The sequence below is a fragment of the Pezoporus flaviventris genome, unplaced genomic scaffold (assembly GCF_033815535.1).
Source record: "Pezoporus flaviventris isolate CSIRO_AGI_PZ_B2104156 unplaced genomic scaffold, CSIRO_AGI_Pfla_v1 ptg000001l, whole genome shotgun sequence".
NCBI classification, from domain to species: Eukaryota; Metazoa; Chordata; class Aves; order Psittaciformes; family Psittacidae; genus Pezoporus; species Pezoporus flaviventris.
The window spans coordinates 63,102,893-63,130,610 of record NW_026892549.1 but is presented as its reverse complement, the minus strand read 5'-3'; the positions used below and the strand labels follow the sequence as shown (position 1 = coordinate 63,130,610).

At 39.8% G+C, this 27,718-nt stretch overlaps 2 protein-coding genes across 3 annotated transcripts in view; one reads left to right on the top strand and one right to left on the bottom strand.

Moving 5' to 3' along the window:
* HS2ST1 (heparan sulfate 2-O-sulfotransferase 1) overlaps positions 1-3,667 on the bottom strand; it is an 83,052-nt gene extending 79,385 nt beyond the window's left edge. For both annotated transcript variants that reach the window (XR_009744924.1, XM_061462222.1), the window contains exon 1: positions 3,358-3,667. Coding sequence is in view for 1 of the 2 variants with exons in the window: in XM_061462222.1 (XP_061318206.1) it covers positions 3,358-3,481 (124 nt within the window). In the remaining variant the exon portion in view is untranslated. The remainder of the gene's footprint in view (positions 1-3,357) is intronic.
* A 672-nt stretch (positions 3,668-4,339) lies between these two features.
* SELENOF (selenoprotein F) lies at positions 4,340-27,126 on the top strand. Its single transcript, XM_061462190.1, has 5 exons — positions 4,340-4,491; positions 6,586-6,753; positions 18,836-18,899; positions 24,460-24,509; positions 26,904-27,126. Exons 1-5 carry the CDS (start codon positions 4,423-4,425, stop codon positions 27,033-27,035), a joined length of 483 nt encoding a protein of 160 aa, XP_061318174.1. The 5' UTR covers positions 4,340-4,422; the 3' UTR covers positions 27,036-27,126.
* Positions 27,127-27,718: the final 592 nt, after the last annotated feature.

The window sequence follows — 27,718 nt, the reverse complement described above, 5'->3', positions numbered from 1 at the left end:
ACATGCAAACTTCCCTCTTCTCTTCCTTCTCCCCACCAACAAAATTGTGGGGAGGGAAGAGAAGAGAAGGATGGATTACTTCCAGCTGGATCAGTGTTTTCAGCCAGCGCACCACTAATGGCAATGCAGGAGATGGCATGATACAAGTTTAATGCTAGACCCGTTCAAACCAGAGGCAGAGATGGTCAGTTTAAAACAGAAGCAGAGCTGCACCTACTAGGCTTCCAAAAACCAAAGGGGATGGTCAAACATTATATTCCAGGAATATAATGTGTTCTAGGAATGACAGTGCAAACCTCAACATTTGCCTTTCACATGCGATATTCTCTATTAGGGTTGTGCATTCCTAGAGGTAACGAGCAAGTACAGTAGGCTTAAATAAAAACATTAAAGTTTTCACTGGAAGCTAGGGACAGCTTAGCCTAGACAGAATGCCAATTTAGCTGCCCTTAAATGCAAACTTGAAAATAATATGAAAGATTAATAGCTGTATGTACAAATATCACAAAAAAGTGCTTGGAACTGGGTTCCAATTAGGCTCTGCTTGTGATCTCACCACTCAAACTATCTGTAAAGAGCTTAAGTCCAAAAGTGGAAAAGAAGTTACAATGAATATATATTTTTTTTTTAATTAGGAAGTTATCTTTCATATGATGGAGACACTCAAAGGTTTACAAATGCCTGTTAAAATTATATTAGGATCATAATAATCTCATCACCAAGAAAAAAAGCAGCATCACTATTTGTGATGGTCATTTGCTTCTGTCTCTTGTACCTCTCTACTTACAAAAAAGATAAAAGGTTTGCCAGGATGACTGAGTTTTACTTATAAAAAGTCTCTGAGGAACAAAGAGGTTACCATTCTTTCTTTCACTCAGAAACATGATCCGATTTCATGTTACAGGCAACAAATTTCAAGATGCTGAAACTAAAATTAACCCCATCCAATAGTATCAGAAGTTGCTCATATGTTCAATAAGAGATTGAATAAACCCCTTTCTATCAGAAAGTAGGGTTGAATATTATGAGAACTGCTGATAAGACTGCAGAATTACTATCAAATCTGAAGACATTCAGCATTCCTAGTCAGTGCCTAATTCTTACAATTACTTTCCAAGATGACAGTTTATCATGGGATATATATCAGTGCAAACACATAGTATAGTTCAAAACCCAGTACCCAAACAATATGCAATGTGTCTAACTGAAACACAACTGAATGACCAAAAGAACTACTGTGTTGTTATCAAATCACAGTATCACTGCCTCTTCACACACACAGTCATCCCCCTTCCCCATTCTTCTGGGAGGCAAGGAGAAAGACTGGAATTCAACTGCATTAGGCCAACTAATTACTTTGATTCAGACAATAACATTCCCCAAATTACGCCTCAGCAGAAATGTCACCAACCACTGATAGTAAAAAAATTTCCCATGATGATTTTTCTGTCATAAAATATAGACCAAACACATAAAAAGGGAGGCATTCAGACAGCAAGAAGCTTTTTAACAATGCATACTTTCACATTTCAAAAACAGAACCCGAGTTCAAATCTTGCAGAAAGCCTTTTTTCCTCTCCTTACATGGGTTTTAGAGAATCACTGGTAAGTTGCCCACTAAGCAAATCTTTTAATAAACTTTACAGTAGTTTTCCCTTGTCCTTAACAAATAAAATCAGCAGAACACAGTAATTAGATTCTCGTCCCAAAGCAGTATGAGCTGTGTATTTTAATCCTCTAAATATGTAAGGTAATCATGCCCACTGCATATATATTAAGGAGGAAGAGGAAGTTTTACCAGCAAAATCCTTTATTTTCACAGGCATTACGTTAATCTTTTCATGCCAGGAGGCAGATTTCCCTAAGGTAACGCTGTCAGCAACAGAGGCACTGAAGCCACAGGTACCAACCAGTCTAAAACAGATGGGTACAAAATTCCACTGAACCCTGAGTGCTATGTTAACATCTGCTTGAATTATCTTCCAATTTCACTCATTTTCTTCTTCAAATTTTTGTTTATAGTTATTGAGACCCCAAAATTATGACTTGATTATAAGCAATACAAACTTTCAGTTGAAGAATACACAGAGTGAGAGCATTCCATAACTCACGCAGTCAACCACTGCTATTTGCAGGGTCCTAATCTCTAATATCCGGTTCAGAGACAGCAAACTGGAAAAGAAATGCTGAGAAGTAAAATCATACAGCTCAACTTAAGTTAGGCTGACATGGCTGTTAGAAGCTCACAGTTAAAACTTCCCATGTCACTCAAAGACCGCTTCCAGTTTTAACACCAGTAGAAACACAATATGTGCACTCTCCTTCCCACAAACTTGAAGTGTTCATAGTCTAAATACCTTAGTAAAGTCAAATAATATGAGAAAACTGATCAAGAACACTTGTAAACCAGCTTCTGCACTTGCATACATCAGAAGTCTCAGTGCTCTGTTTTTACAACCCTAGGCACCACAGGTTAGGTTCAGAATGGCATTTTTTCACACCCCTGAGACCCTTTATTAAGTAAAATCAAATCTATACAAGTTGTGGCCTTATGTATACCAGACAAAGTAGTAAGGTGTAGTAACATCTTACCAGGCAGATGTTACTCTAAAAAAGGCCTTCTTACGGCAGGAAAAGCCACAGAAATCTAACACAAGAGTTTTCAAGTCCATCGTTATTCTGTTTAACTATAGCTCAGTGACAGTTAAGAGATCACTAACTACACTCAGTACACAGCATCTCACATTCAAACTGAGTAAAACAAATTACCCATTTGCCATTAAGAACTGCCTTTTTTTTTTTCCACTTTACCCTGTGCTTTCTTTTCGAATGCCGGGTGTTAGTGAAACGTTTGGAGCAGAAATTAAACGTGAAGAAGATGCTAATTCGCTGCAGCAAAGCTAGACTCACTGTGGGCACCACTACTGCTGCTCTTCCCAGGCACCTGTCAGAGGGCACTCGCAGGCCAGCCACTGCTCCTGATCGCTTTGAGCACCCCAGGTCTTTCAGGAAAACCCGTTTAGACACACTACAGAAATATTTACCTTCCCTGCATCGACCTCTCCCAGGTCCCATGATCTCGCAAAACATACACACAAACGAACTGAAAGGCCAAGGCTGCCGCGGGCAGCCCCTTCTGCAGAGTCCCCAGAGCGTATCGATCAGTTCTTTTATCATTCCGGGCGTGCAGGCAGCACAAGGAGCCACACGGGAGAAGTGGCCAGGACCGGTGGCCGGCGGCACACCGCAGGGGGTGAGAGCCATGAGAGGATGAAGAAGGGTATGAGCAGGATGAGCCGCCCCTCCGCGCTCCCCCGCGCCCTGCCCCGGCCCCCAGCCCGCCGCTCGCTCACCCACCCAGCTTGCCGCGGGACTCCTCCAGCTTCTGGATCTGGTTCTCCAGGAACAGCACGGCCACCCCGAACACCAGCACCGCCAGAAGCTGCAACTTGGGCGGCAGCATAATCCTGAGCAGCCCCATGAGCAGCAGCAGCAGCCGCCGCCGCCGCCGCAGCGCCGCCCGACCGGGATCACTACATAACGCGGGGCCCGGCCGCGGAGGCCGGCGGGAGCCGCTACCACAGGGACGGCGCGAGAGAGGGGAGGCGAAGGGAGCGCGGCTGAGGGGAGGAAGGGGGCCAGCCACCGCCTTCACATCGCCCCGCAGGCAGGCAAACACAGACAAACGACTGAAGGACCGACCGACCGACCGCCTGCCCCGTCCCCGCGCCCGTCGCCACTAGCGACCCTCCCCCGCCTGCGTGCGCTGCTCGGCAACCGAAAGCCCCACCACACACTCGCCACCGCCGCTTCCCGCCGCCGGGACCCGCCCCCGCGCCCTCCGCCATTGGGCGGTGCTGTCACCACCCCGCCCTCTCCAGAAACGGGATTGGCAACTCTCAGGCGACGCCCCGCCCACAACGCGCTGACTCCTCAGCGTCCCCCCCCCCAGCCCTGAGCTGCCGGGTTGAGCCGATGTCCCGCCTACATGCGACCCTTCGTGATTGGGAGGCACTTCCTGAAGTCCCGCCCATCAGCCCACGCTCATTGGGCAGAGGTACCGCAGCACTCGCAAAGGCACAACACTATTGGTCACGCCGCCTATCCGTCTCCGGGGTTAGGGGCTTATGTGCCTGTTGGCAGCACCTCTCCGGAAAGGGTTTGATTTAGGGGTGTTTCTGCAATGTCTGACTAAGGCTGGGGCACGGCATCGCCTCTAGGCTCGCTGTGAAGTACTGTTTTGACCAGACTAAATCAGTTTTGCTCTAGGCTTTCCACCGGTGTTCTGGTTTAGCTGCCTCTGCATGTGGTGCCAGGCGCAGGCTGCGGTCTCCCGTATCAGGCAGCGTGTCGGGCATCCCCAAGGGGTGAGGTCCTTCTGCGGCCTCCCGGCGACGCTGGCAGGAGCGATTTGGCACCAAGATGGCGGCGGCCGGGGAGAAAACGGCCTTGGGGTGGTGCTGGTTCTGGCTGCTGGTGGGGCTGCAGGCGGTGAGAGGCCGTTCCGCTCTATTCGTGCGTTAGGGGCCTGAGTGCGCCTGTGGCTTCCAGACGGAGACAGGGTGTAACAGGGGGGTGGCGCAGGAGTGAGACATGTCTCGTAGCGGAAGGCGGTGGCAGCGGGCCTTGCCCTGCCCATTCCATCCCATCCCTGAGGCATCGTTTTGTGTTTCGTCTGCTTTCTGCCTCTGTGGCCGCTCCTTGTGTTCTGTTTAGCAGCGGTTGTGCTCCGCTGCTGCTTCTTCCCTTCTGCTCTCGCTGCTTAGCACTCCTCCAGACGGCGAAAGCCCCATTTTGAAGCCTGAACCCTCGCTTCGGCCCCGGTTTACTCTGTTAGCTTGGGAAACGGCGAGAGGTGTGGGTGCTGCAGCTACTCGCAGCATAAATCTACAGGCTCCCTTGCCCGTTTTTGGTGGGATTTGTGTGTTGGTATAAATTCCAGGAACTGGTTTTCCTTAGCAATAAAGATAAGGATAGGTTTGGAAAGTGAAAGTAGGTTGGGTTTGGTTTCTACCTGAAGATTGTCCTGTGCAGGCTGTCCCTTGATGTTTCCCTGACAGATCAGCTCTCTTTTAGGGCACCCGATGCCCTTAAAGTTCTGAATCACCTCAGCTCCAGAGACATGAGGTTATACAAGACACCGGTGAACAAGAATTAAGGTGCAGCTTTGGCAGTGTTTGGCATCCTCATTAGATTTTTCTATACTACTGTGGTGGTGTTAAATTCCTTATGGCCAGTATCCCTCGGAAAGGCTAAATAACAGATTATTTCAGTAAGATAGGGTCCCATTTTTGTTTATAGAAACAAAGAATTCTATACTTACAGAATTATAGAAATTACTTTAGCAGTGTCCTGTAGGAAGAAGAAAAAGAGCATTTTCTGTATATTATACTTCTCTGCTCGTGCTTTAACTGAGGCTCCTGATATTTTTATGTTAATTCCTAATCTATTATTTTTCCTATCTGTCACATCAGATGTTTTTCCTTTGGCAGTGTGTTGGCTGCTTCAGGGGAGGAAATGGGGCTTGTCTCTACCTTACTCGAGTACGCTGTAAAGATTAAATGATGGGTGAATGTGAAGAGAAGTCTGATTTGCTGAAGGACAAACTTAGTTTTTCTTCTGTGTTTTTTTCTGTTTGGTCCAGCACAGCTCTTCTGTTGGTCTGGTAACATCCAGTCCTGTTTGCTTGTATTGTCTCTTTTCTGAGCACAGATTTGCCTGCTGATTGTTTTGTTACCAGTTTAGATGTGGGTTTTGTTCAAGGTTTTTCAACCAGACTGAGAAGCATCTCAGGGTAAACTGTCTCCTTTTCCCCCTTTCTTAATTTCCACTCTCGCATCTCCCAACTCCACCCAAGCATACAGATGGAAGGAAAGGGTTTAAGCTAAATCCTTTTGTAGGGGAATGGGAAAACAAAACCCAAAAAGCACTTAAGTGCTGGGGTAATTCGTAAAACTGTTTTTGCTGCTCAGAAAAGGAACCAGTGTTTTACATGTAATTGAGTTACCTATTTTAATGTATTACTGGTAAATCAGAATTGGAGGGTTTTATCTACACTTCCATTTTTAGTACACAATTTTCCTGTAACATTAATGCAAACATGAAATTAAAATCTTACTTGGATGCCTTGTTGAGCAGTTTGTTCCATTTCAAGACTCCCTAGTTGTGCTTTTTCTACTTATTTTCCAAGTGTGTTTTTGGTGATACGAAATTTGCTCTAATTGCTTTGGAAGAGCAGACTTTAGAGATCTGTAGCCATGTGCATTTCAGCTGTTTCATTATATTTGGGTTTTTCTTAATTTGGAGCTAGCAGTAGGAAAACAATAGAGTTGTCAGAAGTGTATGTAAATGAATTCTGGCAGGTTTGATACCTTGAAATATACGTATAATGAGTTTCTAGATTTCACTATTAGGTAAAGGCCATTCTTCAAAGTAAGTTGTTTTGCACTTATGAGCAGGCCATTAGGTGGTGTTGTAGAAGAGTCACAGAAGAACTTTGTTCTTCCTAGTTATTGAAGCATTTTAAACCTTCCTTTTCTAAACAACTAATTTAATACTAAGGTATAACATTGTATTGATTTTCAGATAAGCGCCTATGGAGCACAGTTGTCATCAGAAGCTTGCAGAGAGCTGGGCTTCTCCAGTAACTTGCTCTGCAGTTCTTGCAGCCTTCTTGGACAGTTCAATCTGAATCGGTTGGATCCATTCTGCAGGCAGTGCTGCCAAGAAGAAGCTCAGTTGGAAACTAGAAAGGTAGGTTTTGGAACAAATCCTTTGTGGAATAATTTAACACATTTTGTTATGTCTATGAAGCTTTTCATTTTAAAAATATATGACAATCTGGATTATAATCTCAAGAGGAGTCTAGATTTGCAAACTTGCCATACTGCTCTGAAATAACGTCACTGTATGAGTAGGAAAGTCTTTGGTTCTGTGACAGCCCCTCTCTAGTGTGAAGTGGCTCATGGGAGCTATGTCCAGCTTCTTTAGATTGGAAGATATATGGGATTTGAAGAGGGGGAAAAAAAAAAAAAAGACCATAGACTGGTGTTCTTGATCATGGCTATTGCTTGGTCATTGACCCTAGTGTAATGGCCAGGATAATTCAGTGCCAAGGAACAAAGCTGTATGTCATCTTCTGAAGTGACACAAGAATGACAGAAGCAGGAGTGCTCAACTCCATTCTGCAGTGGTGAGAACAGCTAGGCTCAAACAGCTAGAAATACTGGGAATGATCTTGCTCCAAGCCCATGCTGTGTTTCAGTCAGTAGGGCTATGCAAAACCTTTCCCTTATCTGTAGTAAATAAATATATATCCGGATTAAGGTAGATCAAGAAGTTTTACAGAACTCTTGAAAAGAATACATGCTTTCAAATGTGTTGTAATTTAAGATTATTCCAGAATACATTGAAGACCAGTCAATTATCAGGAAAGTAGAGATTTCAGGAAGAAGAGATGCTGAAATTTGTAACGGCTAAGAGGTAGTTAAATAATTGACAACAAGAAATGAATGAGGAAATCTAACAGGTTTCTCCCATCAATTAATTCAACATAATATTTAATAAAGTCTGCTTATAATTTTGAACATAATCACTGATTAGTGTTAGATGAAATAAATATCAAGAAGCAAGTGTTTGAGGCTTGCAGAGAATAAATAATCAGTGCATTAATATTAAGAGACTGTTAAGAGGCAGTCTTAATATATGAAACTGTGCTGTTTCATATATTGACAAAAGAATGCTTGCAGTAATATTTCAGTACAGTCTTTATGGGATTTGGTATCTATGACTTTTCCTTTGCTAGATATATGAATCTTGGAAAGGAAAGTTGGTCTCTGGAAAATGCTCCAGTATATATGTATGTATGTACATATGTATACATATGCATACACGCAAAAGCTGAAAAGTTTCAGAATAAAATCTGATGAAATGTAATAAAAGGGAATTAAAAACCAGGGAAGGGTCTCCAGCTGTGCTGTGTCTGTGCACCACAACTTGTGACAGTTCTGGTGGCAGCAGCAAGGCTTCTTGTCCTCTTGTGAGGAGTGGATGCTTTTATTTGTTCGGGTGATATTTTTACAGTTTTACGTCAGTGTGCATAAGATGTAGCACAAGACTTTGTGGAGCAGGATAATTTCTGTTGTCATTTGTTGGGAAAATAAACTAGAGGAGTTGTATTGCATTTCTGTCACGTAACCTGAGGGGAAAAAGAAAATCTTTTTCAATTTATCAGTAATTCACTCAAGGGTATAACTCTGTGTTGTAAACATTACATTCGTGAAAGTTGGATCAAACAACAAAATCTAAATCAAAAGATACTGACACTGATGATCCTCAATCAGAACAAGGTTTCATTGTGTGAGTAATCACACTTTTTGTGTAAGACTATTCAAATGCCATTTTGTAGCATATTTTTAGTCTCAGAACTTTTCTGTTTTAGTCAGGCTGAATGCAGTAGAACAAATAGTATAGGGCTGGATGTGGTTTCAAGATTGTTTGATAAATCCCTTCACAATGAACCAGAATTTGTTGTATATTCATAGGAACCACGAGATTGTATAAGTTTTGGGGGTTTTAGTCTCTTTGTGTTGGCCTACCCAGTTTCATTTTCTGCTTGTGCTTTTCAGTAAATATAAGTAATCTGCTGCTATAGCACAGTTCCATGTGCATCTTGATCATTACTTATCTGCTCTTATTTCTGTGACATTTTTGAAGACATTTAATACAAATGATACTTGAGATTAGAAGCCAGCATGTTAAGTATCAGCTTGAGTGCTAGGAGTGATTGTGGTACTGTTTTCATGCATTTTCACATCTTGGCTTGAATGCCAGCTTTCCATACTGTATGTGAGTAGAAATAGTGGACTGTTCTAATGTGATGGTTATACGGTTGAGTACTAAATTATAGCATCATTTCTAGTTTTCTTTTGAATGCTGCTTCAGAAGGGATTTGCTGATTGGGGTTGGTTTTGGTTATTTGAACTTGTACTGAGTAACTTCCCTTGAAGACTATGGAGTAGAAAACTGGTGTTGGGAGAAATGACCACAAATATTATCTTACCAGACTGTATTCAGAATCCTCACATTTGGGATTGACTTGTGTTTTAACATTGTGCTGGTTGCAGGCTATCTGCAGTTGAGCTTAAGATTTTATTCTTGCATAAAAATTACCAATATAATTTATAGTAGCTTCTTGCTAAAGTAGTTTTCTCATGCTATACATGGAAAATAGAAAAACTGAATGCTGTTTTTTGCTATTTTTTTACCTTTCCTTAGGTTTGGTTTTTTTTTCAGGTTGCCATTGAAATCTTATTGCTAATGAAAATGTGATAGTTGAGAATGAATGGATGTTAAACATCTTTAAAGTTGGTTGTTAGGGGTTAGGCTTTTCCTCAAGCCTTCTTGCTTGAGGGATTTTTTTAGTCTTTCTTTTAAAACCTGTATTTAGTTGTAAGATGTCTGACTTGCAGATCATAAACCTTAGATGTTGCTGAGATCCAGAGCAGTGGTGCTGTGGGTTACAGCTAATGCTGTAACTACATGCTGGAACATCCTCAAAGTACAGGGATCTTTTTTCTGTCTTTCTGAACCATGATTCCAGTGGACCTAGCTTGTTTCTTATGTGCATAGGTATTTGTTCCCATCACGTGACACAGCATGTTGGTAGTCTGTGCTACAGGCAGACTTGCTAACTATTAGAATTCCAGGACAGTCTTCAGGATTGTAAATTAATTCTCATTGTATGTGGAAAGTGTTAGAAATAGAAAAAGCCAGAGTTAGTTTATAGCATGACTTGCTATAAGCTATGAGTTTGAAATGAGAATTTAAAATATCATTTCTACTTTTCACAGATGAACTGTGAAATACACCCAGTCCTAAAAATACCTTGTGCCATAGCATCAGTGCAGCCTCAAATGAGATGTTTACAGATTTCAACTGTTTCACACCCTTGACAGATGTCTGTTAATCCTCATCTTGTTATTGGTCCAGTGTTCTGTGAATTGATATTGTGGAAAATAGCTGTGAGGTGCTCTTGTTACCCAGGATTTGTCTTGCTCTGAACTTCTGCTGACGCCAGGCCAGTGAACATTTCAATTGCTTCAGAATTGTAGTGTGGGCAAAATGGAAGAATAAGTTTGGTTACTTGCTCCTCCTCTAGAGATTTTTGTATTCACTTTCAGACTAATTCGGAAGCTGGCTTAAACAGTATTGCTTCAGACAGCTGCAAGTTTTAAGCCTCAGTCTGTCAGATGCAGAGTACTGCTGGTGTGTAAAATGTAGAAGGATGAAATGGAGGTGAAGCTAACTGTGCATGAAATTGTAGTAGCAGGAGAGATTGTCCATATTTTGCAGTAGCTGAAAATAGCTGCACTCCATCTGCAGCTTCACTTATGCTGCGTGATCATTTCAGACACTGCTATAAGCATATTCCATTAATTGTATATTGTAATCTTAGATGTATCGCAACAATATGTGTGTCAAAATGCAAATTGATTTTAAGAATGAACTCTGTGGTGAAATTTGCAAAACATTAAATGGCACAGTTGCAGTGTGCAGGATTGCTACAACCCTTAAAAGTCATCAGTATTTCTAAACGGAGCTTTGAAATACATTTTGCTCACTAAGATGTGTTAAACCTCAGCATTTTAAATTTCTGTTGTCAAGTATTTGTCATGTTCTAATGTTGGGGTCTTTGGTGAACTAGATAGTGGGACATTAGGTGTAAGCAAGAGATGGCCAGGAAATTTGAGCCATAAAAATGGATGATTTAGATGACACATTGTCACGGGTAACATCATATGTGTCTATCGTACACTATTTCTAAATGGCTTTGTTTTATAGTAGAGTCATAAACTAACATGATGATACAGAAGTCTCTATGCATGCTTTTAAAGTTCCATAGAGGTGGGCAGTAACTGCTGCACTGGACAAATTTAAGCAAGAACATTTAAGGTCCTGAAATTTTTAACTACTTTCCTGTGCACACACTCAGGGTTGTCAAAAACTGGAAGCTGTCAAAGCATGGTTTAATAATGTATTGGAATACCTGGGCTCTGCACTGCTCAGATAATGAGAACTTCAGGATTATCTTTCAGCAAACTTGTACTAGATGTGATAATATAAATAACTGGAATAGTTCAGAAACCTGAAATGGATTCTTGTACCGCAAGAGGAGAGGCTTCCAACTTAATGTTCTTCCTGTAGCAGTAAATATAAAAGCTTCCTTTCATTTCAGTATGAAAGTATTGTGAAATACTCACTTGAAGTAAATGTGAGCAGCTTCAACTTTGGTTATCACTGCTTTACATTCAGATCCCAATTCTACATCTTACCCAAACCTATAATGATTGTCAGTATTTGGTTGCTGTTTGAAAGTTAATGCAAGTCTATGGACATAACCCCATTAGCAGAATGGATGAGATATAGAAAACAGTGGTATTTAGTGACCTTTAAGTATTATGCTTTCTCAGCATTGAAAAATGCTGAAAACTGAGAACAAACTGGCAAGAAAATCCTAAGAATGCATCCTAAAATGCTTTGGAAAATGGGGGAAAAAGTCAAAGCACAGCAGAAGAGCTTCTCCTACAGTTTTACTATGGATTTCCACTGCTGGGTAAGCATGCCTTCATTAATAGACATGTGGCAGCTGGGCATAGGTTGCAGACTTATTCCCTAGTTGTTACATTGGAACTGGTGCTGTACTTAACCAGGTACTTTGCCTTATCTGCAGGAAGATCAGACCCTGTTTTCACTGCATCAGCCTAAGATCCTTTTCCTTGCAAGTCGTCAATATTTGAAATTGTGGGAACTCACTTCAGGACATGAACGATGCAGCCTGTTTCTACACTGCAAAACCATAGACCTTCTAGTCTGTTGAAAATGAAGCCTGAGCTCTGACCCTTTCTTCCACACCAGCTGCCTGTTTCTGCATAGTATCACACAATTTACCAGAGGGTTTTGTGGATGAAAAATACAGAGGTGACGGACAATACACAAAAGAGAATTATACCTACCTAGCCCATGTAAAAGTAGCTGCTAATATTCAGCTTGGCCTGTTCTGAAGATGACTCAAGTTCACTGAACGGTAAAAAATATACCTATACAAATGCAGTTTTCTGTAGAGTACCTTATTTGTTACTCACAGCAAAACAGTCACTCAGGCATAAAACATTACAGGGTAGGAGATGAGCATGTATGCAGAAACTGTTCTTCAGAACAAGTTTTAATCCTAATGGATAATACTTATCTTCTCTATGATGTAGTTTTACCATAACCTTAAAGCAGTAATTTGTGTGGAATTAGTGTTAGATCCCTCCTGGAAATGAACTGAATATTTAGTTTAGTATTACTAATAAACGTGTCACTGCAATTATGCCTGTGTGTTACTTTTAATAATGAAATATGGCAAGCTCTCTTAAAACCCTACACAACTTTTCAGTGTACTCTTAGGAACTGCAAGGAGGAATAAGGTGACATTCTTGTTAAGGCTTTTTAAAACTCTAAATAGTTTACAAAACTCACAACAGTTCCTGCAACCAGAATAACTTGAAATGCTTTTTATGCTTTAGGCTGCTCTTGTGTGACCCAATTTAGTTTCATTTTTCAGTTGTGTTTTTTTTTTATCTTTCCATTTCACTAATTAAAGTGCTACACTCAGAAATTCCTGTTGGCTGCTTGCTTGTTCTGCCAGAGGCTCTTCATATGAATAGAGCCAATGAAGCAGTCTCATATCTTGTTTTTTAATTCGATGGATAAAAATAGCTGACTGTTTAGAATTCATTGACATCTCAGTAGTGTAACGTCAGTGTAAGTCATACCAAGACTTGAATAAATTAATTAGAATTATTGTAGCTATTTCTCAAAAAAAAACCAAACCATCTTTTTCTGCTTTTTGATGTGTTCTATAAAATCCTTTGTCTGCTCTGTAAAAATCAAATTGTGCTTTTGCCCAGCTGTACTCCCTATTTCTGACGTGCTACATAAAGTGGTTCATGCTCGTTGTTTTTACCAAGTGTGACTTTTAAAAATAGCATAATTCAATGCCAGCATATTTTAAGAATCAGAACTCTCTAAGACTAATATGTCAAATGATCACATTTCAAGTTTGCTTTTAACTAAAAAGTGTCTGATAATATTCACAGTAGAATAATGTTATGGGGACTACTGAGTATAAATATATAAATATTAATATAAAAATGTGCTAAAGTGCATTTCCTTCTCAAGAACTTTATCAGGTACGCTCTTTCCCTTCCTTCTTACATGCTGTTATCAGCAATTAAACAATGTTGACAAACAGTAGTCTTGGATAAGGAAGGTGCAGCTTGCTAGTCGCTGCTTAAGACAGAGATTTACCATCTTTTGTTTGGATCAGATTCACCAGTGGTTCATCTCTGTCAGATAAACTTCAGATAAAATACATTATCTGCCCTATAGTAGGGCAAGCCTTACTTATGGAAGACCTCTTTCTAGTCTTATCTGTGAAAAAGAAAAGGCTAGGGAAATCATAAATGTGAATTTGCTAAATGTGAGTTAAAGGTGTTGATGTGCATCTGTGCTGGGGAGTGGAATAGGTTTAGCTGTTTAAGTCTGACCTCCTTCATTTGGATAAAACACTGGCATTTGACTCTACGCTTGTTGGAACAACTTCCAAAAGTATAAAGTCTCCACATTACTTAAATATCCAAGGTCAAACAAATAGTTGATGACTTCTGTTCTTACCATTTTCTTCTTTAATTAAAGAACATACTCTTGAGAATAAGAGAGATACTCAGGGCTTCTACATGTAGAGGTAAGTAGATGGCTAGGTAGCAATTAATTTGGACAGTATATTCCAAAATGGGAACTTACATTGCCTGTACTTTTTAGCTTACATAATTCTGTTCACTAAGTCCAAGTGAGAGCCCTTTTTCTGCCACCCTTCTCTCTTCTGCTCTGTCCTCCACTTCCACTCAAACTGGGCATTCACAGCACCTAATCCCTGCTGCAACTGCAAAGATTTGAAGTTGGTTGCTCAGCTTCTGCATTTTCTCTCTTGCCCTTGTGCCAGGTCTCTTGCTCACATGAGCCTACACCAAATGATTTCGGACAGCAAAGTTAACAAAAAACAGTTTGCCAGGAGGGGAAGTTGTTGGATTTAAAGAGCAAAGATGTTTATATAATACTGCAAGGAGGAGATAATGTTTGAGATAAAAAATAAAACACTTAGATGGGTGACACATTTTCTGTATGCTGAAGATTGTACATAACCTAGTTGTGCACTACTATGACATACAGAATAAAGAAGCTGAATCTCTTCCTCAAAGCAGAGCTCAAAGATCTGAGGATCTCAAAGGATACAGATTCCACAGCCTTTCTTAGTAAATTATTTCAGTTTTTAGACACCCTTATTGTAACTCCCCCCCCCCCCCCCCCCCTTATATTCAGTTGGAATTTTCTTCCCTGCAAACAAATGAGAGCTCTGATTCTGCTTCAGCTTTGTTCACAGGAATTTGCCTGTAATACATAGCACTAACTACAGGAATAGCAGTAATTCACATAACTGTTTTTTGACTGTTTGACTCTCTGTTTCCAAACTCTTATTTAGAGTTCCGCATCTCCCCTCACAGGATAATGAGCTGTGAATGGGAGTAGGTTCTTTGTTGCTGAATTTACTGATGACATCAGTTGTGAATGGTATGTATGTGTGCAGCAATGATTTACTGGCTTTCCACATGACAGAGCAGTAATTCATAATGTTCCTGGCAGTGAGGCTTTCTGACTGTTCTGTGTTAACCCACAGATTCTTGCTCATTTTCTGTTTCCAGGGAAGGGGAAGACCAGAGTGATTCTGAAGACTTGTAACTAACTGTCCATACAAACACCCTGCATTCTCTCCTTGCATTTTTCTCTGTGTGTATTCCTTTATTGTAACTAATCCAGCTTTCTATTAAAGTAACAAACAAACTGATAGTCATAGGAGCTTAGAAAAGAGCAGAAGAGATTTGCACCAAAATCTCTTTACCTTGTGACTTCATTTCTCAGAAGAACAAATACCAGTTATTAACTTGTTTTGCTTCGTGGTTGGGTAGAACACATTAAAAATGAGATTGCATGACTTTCAAGCAAGGGATCAGGCACCCTATTTGAAAACAATACCAGTTTGCACATACCAGGGTACTTTGGCTGAGAAGAATAATATCATCTGTATTTTTCCTGACTTTCCCTTGAAGTAAAATAACAGCATGAGTTGATAGGGGATGAGGAGACCTCTTTGGGAGATCTGCTTATATAGGAGTATGAAATCAAAATTGCGATGAATTTCATAAAACCAAATATTGTTTGCATTGGGAAGAGATTAGTTGTTGGTAAATATTTAGTGGAGGATTGTCCTGTACCTGAGGCAACAGTCATAAATTGCTTTGTACGGCATGATCTCAGAGCCTAACTTTAGTTTTTAAATGGTTTGATAGTTGGAGAGGAAAATATGCAGTATTGGAGAGAATCCAGATACTACAAGATAGCTATTTACCATTGCATGGCTTTACCTTAACAGCCTCTTCCATTGCATGTTTTAAGACATGATGGTGCTAGAATTTCACTCAGCTAATTGCAAACAGGGGTACAAATCCAGTTTGAATGACACTTTGTAACCTGTGCAGGGTCTGGCTTAGTATTTAAAGAAACCGGTATGCAAAGTATAGGTGCTGTAGATGTAAAATGAGGCAGAATTCATTGTATTTTACAAAACCTTTTTGGTCATCTCAACCTAACATCATTTTATTATGATCAAGAAACAATCTCTGCTCAGGACCATTTTTTTTCAGTTCAGTTTGATCTGAATTCCTGTTTGGTTGTAGAAACTACCAGTTACATAGCAGGAACATAATCTTCCTTCTGGAGTTTTCACCATGAGTAATTGTGATAACAATACTGTGTCTGTTTAGAAATGAACTTTGTCTTGCATAAATTACTTCCATTCCTTTCCTAATAACAGGTTAAATACTTTCGTTCACCTAAGTTCAGGTTCATTGTTTTCAATTGCTGGAACAATTATTTTTACACTACACATCTTTATCTAACACTGCTCTTAGGTAAATGGTGGTTTATTCTGTTATCATTACCACTTCATCACTAAAGCAGCCATGACCGATAGTACGGTTTTCCTCCTCTCAGTTGTGAAGAGCCATCTTCATTACATCAGTGTGAACTCCTACAGAGATGTTCAGGTGCTTACAATAAGCTTTGGATTGAATTTGTTAACTTGAGTTGATGCTTTGTAAAAGAGGAGGGATTTTGTCACCACAGCCTTAGAAAACATACCATTAGAATGTTATAAACAAAGCTAAGTTATTTTTATAGATGTAGACATGAATCAGCCTGCCCATCATAGCAGCGCTTGTTTGGCATGTTAGAGTGGACCCTAGTAATAGTTTAGAGTCTTTATTTCATTGCTTGTAGTACTAAACTCTCTTCCATCAGCACTACAACAAGTGAAGCATTATCTTAAAATGAACTTCAGAGTTAAGCATTCTGTAATGAACTGACCAGACATGTCTGTGTGCCTCCACACTGAGTGATACATGTCACCCTTAGGAACACTTGAAACACAGTAAATGCCTTCATAAGGAACTTCAGAGGACATCTGCTCTGGACATGATGAGATAGTAGTAGCACTAGATATTAACAAGTCTGCTTTTGTTGTGGCCTAACTGATGCAAATAAACCTGTGTTTCTTGCAAAAGACACCTTTGTTTAGAGTTATAAATGAAGCCAATTGATTTTTCAGGGTTTTGGGGGTTGTTTTTTTCTTGTCTGGCCGAGAGCAGCTGTTTGTGCCAGCATGAATCTGAACTTCTTTGTACCAGCGCAGTTGGGCTTCAATTATGGCAGAGTCATAAGCTCAAAATACAGACATCAAGAAATGAGCTGTTTTCTTTGATAAACTTCACTTCTATTCAGATACTGGCTGGGAGTTACAAACTGGACATAGTTTGTAATTACAAGATGTCTTAGCATGTTTTAGATTACCAGAGTGATCTTGTTCCATAGAAATCCTTGTTTGAAAGGAAGAAATAAACTATAAAGAATTATTTGCAGTAATGAGAATTGAAACAAATGCTTGTTTTACCCCATCCTAGCTTGGGGTGTACTTAGTTCTTTAGTTGTTTAATTCCTTATACTAACTGGATGGAAAAATGCAGGTAACTGTCAGTATCAGAGAACCAGTATAAATGTTCAGTGTGTGAGCTATTATCTAAATCTATCCCAGATTGCTGATATAATCGTTGATGAATGTTTGTTAAAGAATAATGAATAGAGACAAGGTAATTGAAATTTGTACTATCCCTATTCCACATTTCCCCTATCTCTGTCATTTTTCTCATGTTTTAATTCCAGAGGCACTTTAATTATGCAAGCAAGTATCTGAGCTGCTTATTAGTGCCTTTTTTAATTAAAATCTTGCTTTGGGTGGTGTAAAAAAGCTTTAAAAGAAATGCTGTATTCTTGATCTTTTGCATATTGTTTCATCATAGCAGTCCTGGGGTTGAACAGTCCAATCCTATTTTTAACTTAAATCTGCTATTTAGCTGAAAATGTAAATGCAATGAAGCAAATTGCTGAGATGCTGTTCTGGACAGGCAATGCAGCGCAGTTCAATGTTTTTTGTCCTGTTTCCTGTGGAAGCAATGATTTCTGATGAGTTCATGTCAGGAAATAAGTTATTTCTCAAATAACTGCAAATTACTGGTGGTTTTTTATGTTCCAGTTCATAGTATTTAAGCAAATAATGAGTTGTACCGGTATTCAGAAGATTTGTATTCTGAAGTGAAGGGGTATTCCTGGCTGCCCATAATGCCCACATAGAGTTAATTTGTCTTTGAGATTGCTGTGGTATTGTCTGTGGTTTGCTTTCATGACTCACCTCTCCTGTTTCATGAGAGTTAGTATGCATTAAATTTCACAGCAAGAGCTTTTTCATTACATATATTCACAGTTCATATTTTAAGTGAAACGTGAATTTACTTCATTGCAGTCAGGTTGTATTTTTTCTATGTCCCAGCTTGTACATTTTTTACGCAAACACTGACAATGAAAGCAGAGGTCTTCAGTGCTTATAGAAGGTAATGAATTGAATTAGAAATTTTTACCTGAAGCTTCTTCTGTCAGCTACACTACAAACGGTGTGTTTTCAGGGTTAGAAGGACATGACTTGGTACACAGTATTGACAACTAGGTGTAAGATTCCGATGCCTAACTTCACAGTATCTTGCACAGCTGACAGAAGTGACTGACGTTTATGTGCAAGCATCAAAGTTAGCCCAGCTAAGGCCTAGTAACGTGATCTCTTTCTGCAATCACAGTTAACTACAATAAAATACTAATAGTTAGCCCAAATGAGAAGCCTAAAGTCACTGCCTTACCTTTACTATAAACAGTATTTCACTGTCCAAGGTAGGTTTAAAACGGAGACTGAAGTTTCACTTAATGAGATTTTCTTAGCATCTTTGGGGAGGAAAAAATAGTTTTCCTATTACTAGTCCATAATTCCCATTGTAACATCTCTGATTGCATTATTTTTTAATGAAGGTTTGTTTCCAGCAACTGCATATCTCAAATGATATTCTTTTTCCTGGTTTTACGTATTTAACACAACAAAAGAAAATTACCACATATCTTGAATGAACAGTCGCTTGTTGCATAAGTCAGAGACAATTCAATTTAGGATCCTGCTTGTTACCATCAACACAATAGTGTATTGTCTCCTCAAAGAAAAACAATTCAACAGATAAAACATATCAGAAGTAATTTAGATTATTTTTTTCTGTCCTTAACAGCTGCTTGTTTTTTATTACAGCTTTATGCAGGAGCTGTCCTAGAGGTATGTGGATGAAAACTGGGAAGGTTCCCCCAAGTCCAGGGTAAGTAAAGCCACTAATGTTCTTTCAAATGTGAAATACTGTCACAGCTGAATGACAAAATGTGCTTTTAAGTACTACTACAAGTAGTCATAAATTTCATATATCCTATCAGGAAAGTTGCATTACCTGAGACTCATGGAACTGGTCTCAAGTAATTGATAGATGAAATCATATTGTGCACTATGGAATTACTTTCTTTTCACAGCTCCTGCAGTATAATTGTTTTGTCAGTGGATAATGACAGTCAATTAAAGTGAATGGAAGACAGTAGTGAAAGGAAAATCAGAACCATCAGTGTGTGGTGGGAGGAAGCTGCAGGGAAAAAAACATCTGTGAGAAGTTTAAAATGCAATTTTCTTATAAATGGAGGAAGAGCTTAGATGATAGCAGTGCTTTGGCTTCTTTAATGAAGATCCTAATGCTGTACTTTGGCCATAGAGAAGAAAGACTAACCTAGCTTAAGACATAAAATCGCACAAACAGCATTATCTCCATCTACCACAGCCAGTATTAATACCTCCTTGCTTGAAGGCCAGCTGACAAACAAGTAAAAGAAGGACTTTAAGGCAGATTACAACTCAGGGAAGTTCACAGATCATAGAATGGTTTGGGTTGGAAAGGACCTTAAGATCATCTAGTTCCAACCCCCCTGCCACTAGGCCCTCTCCTGCCACCTCTACCCACACACAGTTTAGTTAATTGACTGGAAGGCCAGGGCAAAGCTTTTTTTTCTTCCCCAGTTCAAGGGTGTGAGGAGATTAACTTTGCTAGCCCAGGAGTCCACATGATAATCAGTAATGCCTCAATAACACTGTTGTTTTATTTGAGTTCATTTTGGGTGCAAAATGGTCTAGTTTGTCGTATCATTTTTTTATGTACAAATTGTGACATTCTGCACAGATTTATTTTTCTAGTAATTTTTTTTTTTTACTTTCCAGCTGTTTGTGTCTAATAATTCAGGGCCAAATTAAAAAAATTACCCTTTTATTTCCTTGAGTTAGGCAAAGTAATACTGTTTGCTTTCTGCTCACTGAAAGTAACTCAGAACAACTATGTATAGATAATCTTAGATGTACTTTACTTTTCCTTTTCTGTATTGCTATTAGATCACTGCAGTTACTTTATATACATGTAGTCTTGCTTATTTGTGAGTTCTAAAAATCAGTTGTTTATGCTGCATTGAGTTGCACAAAGTACCGTGCTACTATTTGATCAGATGTCTTTTGAAAGCTTGTAATAACTCACGTGCTTTCTATTGCTAATTCCATGTGTGAAACACTTCAGTACATCACAAGAAGACTCTCAGTATAGATCTCTCAATATAGATCATCCTTTACGCCAGTTTTGAAACATTCCTCCTTACTCCTGACTTACTCCTTTCTGCTGTTGCTCTTGAAACACTAACAATTCTTTGCCCTGATCACATAATGGGTGATTTTAGTGTAATGCTGAGGGACAGTCACCTTCATCAGACAAGTACCACACTGCTTTTCACTGCATAATCAGCATTTTAAATGAGACTCACCTATAATATGAAGCTGTGTATCATTCACAGCATCAAGAGGTTAGAAGAAGCTAAAGGGTTCTGTTTACTCAAAAAATAGCATAAACTGGAGAAGGGTATGTCCAGTGTAAAAAGGATGAATCCCTATGGGCATACACAGACCTTGTGTTACAGCAATGGAATAAATCTAAACTAAAAGCGCAGATTTTTAAACACCAGAAAGATCAGAAGTTTGATCAAGTGGACTTTTCCATTACTAGCAGATGCTTAATCACATTAGATTCTTATTTGAAGACATGCTGTAGCTTACCAGGAGGAAAAATTGGGCAGTAAATATTTATTGTGGACCTTGTGCTGAAGATGTGACTAGTTCAGACTTGTGCTTTTCTGCTGTTAAAATCTGAAACTGATAAAATAGAGACAGGGTTTTGTTAATCTCCTCCAGGCCTTTCTGATTTGAGGCCATTATAATCCTTCTGATGCATGTAGAGATAGACAAGCTTAAGAATACTTATCTGCGCATAGTCATATGAAAACTAATGTGAGATTTTACTGCCATTGTATATTGGCTCTCGGGTATTAAGAGATTAATTTTTTCTTAACATAGCTTTGTATATTTTCAGTTACAGATCAAGCAGGAGATCTTTGCTTCTGAAACAGTAATCTAAATAATGTGAATAGTCCTGAGTGTAGGTATCCCTGGTGGTCTGGATCATGCCCTTAATCTATAACAGTAGGTAGTCAGCTCTGTTTACAAAGAAGTTAGTCCTAGCATATAGATCTGCATCTCTGCATGGAGAGATGTGGTATCGTGTCCATTTGGGGTCAGGAAGTTTTCTTCCTGGTGTATCCTACTGTGCCTCAGAGAGAACAGTGCAGTGTGTGCACGTGCACAGGCTTGCCCTGTGTTTGGGCCTAAGTGATGCTTACATTCCTTAGTCATTTGCACTAAGGACTCCAGGCTTTAATTACAACAAACTTGCTTTCACAGACTTTCCCAAAACAGAGATGTCATATATATATATCAAATCAAAGGGACATTATAAGAATAGCAGTGAGTTTCTCCATTCTGCTCTGTTCAAGGGCAGAGGATGCTCTTGGGTCTTCAAAAGCACTGTTTGGTACTACCTTTCTTTGCAAAACAGTTTCGGTGCTGGTCAGGCTTTATAATACTCACGTACACCTGATCCTTTTCTCTGACCTTTTAGTTGCATTTGATTGCATGGCAATCAAGTGTACTCTATACGCTCACCTCAGGATGGCCTTCAAACAGAAGGCATATGCTTTGGTATTGCACACGCTATGTAAGAGCACAGGGGGAAGTGATTTCTTTAACATCATGTGAAAGGACAGTTGCAGAGCTGGCAGTAGAACAGCTCTGACTTCTAGTCTGTTTAATTCACTGGAACACAGTGGCACGGCACCAAGCTCAGACTTCATCTTACAGAAGTCAAAGTGGAAAATGCCTTCCCCGCTTGCCCATGAGCTAGATAAATGCTATGAGTAACCCAGGAGTTAGAGAAATGCTTGTTTCTCTGCTGTGTGTAATTCCTACAGCTTCTACAGGGAGAGGAAAATGAGGAGATAGCTCAGATTTTAGCATTCAACGTCAAAATATTCAATAATGGGTACAGAAGGGAAACCGTTGGGGCAGTGCTGAAGGTGAAGCATGTGCACCCCATCCCGTGATAAGCAACCAGCCACATGTCCCAAAATGCACGCTGTAGCTACATCTGACTTCCTAACCCCATCGGTTTCATTCAACTTAGGACGTGATTTTTCTGCAAAGGAGAAAAAAACCCATAGTGTTTGATGGGCTAATCTGTACTTTTAAAGCATGTCAGCATGTTAGTTTCTCACTTCAGTTGCCAAAGGTCAGGATATACAAATGAAGTTATTTGTACAGTGAGAGTTTCTCTTTGTTGCATTGCAAATTCAGGTGACTAATGCAGAAAGTGGCTATGATCATCATTAGAAATAAATATGCCATTAACAGAGATGGATTTTATTCCAGCTGTCTAAAACTGCAGGGAAAATGTTGTGTAATGCTTCAGCTTTCAGAAAATTTGGACGTCTGACATTGATACAAGTGTGTAATAGCTACTTTTAAAGTGACAAAATACAATACTGCTGCCTTCCACCTCATTCTGTCGCCATTTCATGTGAGCTTGTTCAAGTCCAACGCTGAAGCCAGAGAACAGCCACGCACATCCACATGAGCCTTCATCTGTCACTCAAGTAACAAATCCTCACACCACTTACAAGCTTTAACTCGAGGTAATCCCCAAAGGCTATTCTTTAATACAATTAAAGTCCACAGTTCAGATTTGCCTCTGAAACTTTATCCATTTCACTATGCTCTCTTGCCATTTAAGTTCTGCAATTCCAGTTAGCCACTGTACTGACTACTTCTTAGAACCTCCTTTTCATACAGAGCCCTAGAGGCTGAGTGCAGCTTTAGATTGAAATTGAAAAGGAGAATGTGGAAAAATTCCCCATGAAACAGTTCAATGTGCTGTGGACTTTAAAAAAAAATAAGGAATATCTGCCATTTTTGTGCACTTTTCCACTGTTGGTGACAGCTGAGACAGCTAACAGGTCACAAGGACATGGGAAACACGGAAAATTATGTCTCTGAGTCTGAACTGAATTGCATCATGTGAGCAAGAACTGGTTATTTAGTGCTGTTTGAAATTGTTAGCCAAATACAGCTTACAGGATGACATTAATATATAGATCTGTAGAAGGAATGGAAACAGGCCCTATTTTCTTCAGGGGTCAGGTATATCTGGTAGCTCATGGGCCACTGGTATTTTTTGACTGGTTTATACTGTGTAGTGGTTGGTGCAGCCAGCAGAGGATATGATTTTGATCTGTCTTGGGACCACAGTGGGAGAGAGGAGAAAATAAATGCCACTCGGTATACATATAATGAGAAAGTGTTAGGTAACTCTACAATGATATAAAGATAGGTATAAAAGTGCCAGGGGACAGCCTGACCATTACTGAGGAAAGCACTACATGTTGTGAGACAGTATGAAACATTAGTCCTGAGTTACTCTCATCTCCATGCACACCAGCTGGATACACTGCAGTTTGTGAGAGTCACTGTTGTCTAACCTTGAATAAGCAGTTTTAACATGCAGGTGGCACCTCTGGAAGAGTCCGTCTGTACTGACAAGGATCCCCAGTCTGCTTAATGTCAGTACAGATACTAAAGGCAGCCTTTAGTATAACCTGAATGTAAAAAAGGAGGAATGAAGCTATAATTTTCTACACAAATTATAAATACTTGTGGAATTCGGACATTCATCAGGCTAAAATGTCTGGAAGTAGGGGATTATGCTTACACTTTGTCCTGGAATAATTCATATCATCTAAGTTAACACTAAAACAAGGCCTGGGTTGTGCTGTGAAGGATTATTCAGCAGCAGCCCACCTCTGACCTTAACTCTCCATGTAGCTACATGACAGAGTCCATCTTAAAGCTGATTGCCTTTAGGGGAGAGGCAAGAGGAGATAGCAGCTTCTTGTTTTCTTGCTGTTTTCAACATGTAACCTCAGAGATCTCTGCAGGATAAGACTGTCTTGTTCCCAAGAATGACACTTCTACCCCCAGTTCCCTCTGTGCTCCTTTCACCTGCAGTGCTGCAGCTTGTGTGAGCATACTGATGGGATGCATGTCATATTCAGCATCCCTCACAAAGCTTCTCTTCAGCCTGATTTTGGTCACTCTAACAAACACTTTTCATCACATTTGCATATCACAGCAGCATACAGGTCAGTCTGCTGGAGCCTGGCAGTGGTACCTGCAGGTAAACTGTTTTACACAGTTGCATTAGCAAATTGTTTGGAATATTAGCAAAACCAGGGCATGCCTTAGGTGTGATAGGCTGAATATTATTTTGTGAGGATTTTAAGAATTTTAACATTAAAGTATCTTCTAAAACATCATTCCAAAAGAAATGATTCAGGGAATACTGCCTTGAATGTAATTCTGCTTTATGCAAGTGGAGAAGAGCTTGATCATCTTTCTTTCTTTTCTTCCAACCATAGCTTTTGTCAGGAGTAACAAGCCAAAACTCTTCAGGGGACTGCAAATCAAGGTGAGTAGTAACCCAGCTTTTTCATTTAGGTTGTTAGGAAGAATTAAGCTTGATGGAGACAGTCCTGCTGTGGATTGTTCCTTATTTAATGATCAAGCAATCCCTTAGCAGAGGACATACATGGGCATTGCCAGTATAAATCTTTACAAGTTCCTGCTGCTGATACTAACCGGTTTATTGTTCAGTAACTGCTTGGTACCAATCTGTGGTGATGTTGTTTGTTTCTTTTTAATCCAAGGGAAAAAAATTGGTACCCATTGGCAAAAGAATGTGAGGAGCACCTGCATTCTGTCCTTACTCTCTGGATATTTTGGATTTATTCAAGCTTATTCTGCCATAGTTTCCTTTTTTCCTGTTCTGTTTTCCCCTCATTTTCTGGTGGAGCTGGAGCTGCCATTTCCATACATTGAGTGATTCTTAGATTCCTCTCCTCCCTCTCAGAATTTTGTTGCTGTGTTCCTATGATGCTGTTTTTCTTTATAGTCTTCAAACATCCAGCTTTATAGAAATGCATATGCTGAATGGTGTTTATTATAACCTGCATATATGCAAAGCTGCATAAGTTGCACTGCCTTAAGCTGAAACAAGCCTTTGGTTTCAAGATCTGGTGTAAAACTTCACATTCCTCTTAAAATCCTGTATGAACTTCCTGCATACTTCACACATACACAGCTTGATTCTCACCTCTTGAGCTCCCATCTCCATTCACCAAATGGCACCATCTGGAATCACTTCATAGCTATGCATGGCTGCAATAAGAGATTTGTCTTCTGAGCAGCAGATTCCATCTCAAACAGATTTCCTCTGTCTCATGCATTCATGTCTCTGTGTCCTCCAGTTTCTTTCTCTCCTTCTGCATGTCTGACTGTTTCACTTTTATTTTGAGCTTTGTAGCTGTATTGAACACCAAAGCAGTCTCGAGTGCAGTTGGTGTAGAGCACTGCCAGAAAAAAAATGAGTGCAAATGGATCTGTGTTTATTGTACAAGACTTTTGGAAAATGGATTAGAGATGCCACCAGCTTGGTCAAGTAAGATCAACTAGGTTCTAGGTTAGCTCAGCAGGGAAAGGTACAATACTCCTGGGGAACATTTTCCATAAACTTAAATGGTTAGAGCCTTCTGATACTGTGAAGTTTTTATTTGCATCACAGAATTTGTGACTTAGTGAGTCTTCAGAAGCATTAAAGTAGTATGTTCCCAGCAAAGCCTTGTAAGCACAGATACAACGCAGCAGGAAAGAATGGGATTACATTAGAAACTGATAGAAGTAACTTAGAGCTGTGAAAGTGACCAGAAATTTCTAAAAAGCTAAAAAGGCCACTGATTATATGAGAAAAATAATTCAGGTGCTTGATTCAGAAATCCAGCTTCAGTAACTTAAACCAGCCGAAGTAGAAAACCATCTTTCAAAGCTAGGTTTATGGCATTGGCCCCCTGCATGTGCATTAGGTTGTGCAGTGGGCCAAGGACAAGAAGTAGATGTTGCTCAAACATACACACGCACACAACCTTGACATCCTCTCACCCCTTCGTTTGACTTATTCCTCCACTTTCCTCTCTCTGACATTAAATGCAAGTGAAAAGTCTAAACTGAAGCTGTTTTCTGCCTGTTTTACATAAGGCAAATAACTGTTCTGGATCTCAGACACTTACTGCCCTTTATGTGTTTTAATTGCTTGTGAAGTGAGGCCTCTTTGTCTCTTAGGGTTCCTTCTTTTCTCCCACCCTCTTTTCTTGGGACTAGGCAAGAAAGCCATAGCTGCAAACACTGGCCAACTGCTGCTAGTGGAGTGTACAGACTTCAGCATCTTTCCATCTTTAAAGCCTCTGTCTGGTGTCTCCCCTTCTACTGGTTTTTCCTTTGCATATACACATGCACACCAGCTCTAGCTTTGACCATCTACCTTCTCCTTTGAATCTGCACAGTAGGTGAAAAAATACTGGAGGAGAGAAGGAGAAAACAAGCTAAAAGGCTCATCTCCTAAGCTTAATTTCTTAATTTGATCCTTACAGATCTGTTTTGCTCCAGAAAAGTAGAATCCATTGTTGTTAAACCCTAGAAAGGAAATGCATAAAATCAGAACAAAAGAGGGGGCACTGGAATACTTGTATTTTTTGTCAGGAGCAACCAAGCTTGTCTGTTTGGGTTTATTGAAGAAGTCTAAGCTTTAAAAAGCCAAAGCTGAGGTTGATTTCTTAGCACAAAGTGTATTGCCAACGTTTACCCAGAATACTCTGATGTAATTTAGTGCTCTGTTCTTAAGTGTTCATGATGTCACTCTTTGGACTTGTTACTATTCTTGCTTTGAGCTATTTTTACTTAATTTAAATCAGTCTGGGGGAGGAGCATTAATCCAGCCCAAGGTAACTGACTCTCATTTCTTCCCTTGGAGTATGTGCGTGGTTCTGACCCTGTACTGAAGCTGCTCGATGACAGTGGGAACATTGCAGAAGAACTGAGCATCCTCAAGTGGAATACAGATAGCGTGGAAGAATTTCTAAGTGAAAAATTAGAGCGTCTATAAATCACTGCTTTTAGTCCCCTTCCCTTTTCCTGCCTTGTCATGGTAATCATCTCAGATGAAATGTGCTACCACTGGAAACACATTCCAGCTTTATATTGAGCTGTGCTAAACATCTTGTAATTAAGAGAGGAGGCTTCAGCACCCATCTGACAAGTTGACAAACATAATAGCTTGTCTTCATGTATTTCAGCTCTTAATGCATTTATCATGAGCAAAATGCTTTGTTTCAAAGTTAATTATGCAATTACCAGTTTGTTATAATTGGACCTATTCTTCCAAATGCTTTTAAAACTGAAGAGCCTCAAATAACTGAAATGATTACCATGCTTTTTGTCAGCTGCTGTTTGTAAGAAAGTCAGAACCAAATGCCATGTACTATCTTCCAAAGAAACTTGACTGCTAATCCCCTTTTCTTCTTTGAACTGTCCTCTCTCTAGAAGCACTGTTTACAGCAAGTATCTAGTTCAGAGGGTTTGGAGCTTATGGAGGAACTCATGCTCTCGTACTGTGAAACACTTAGTAAGTACACTTTAGTGAAGACTACATAGAAAACCTCCGAGGTGTATGGAAGTCTGATGTCAGGTGTGCTTTACATGAAGTGTTTTGCTTCAGAAAACATGAGGTGTAAGTCTTAAATACCTTTACTTCTAACTTCTACAAATTTATTGGAAGTCTGTTTATCA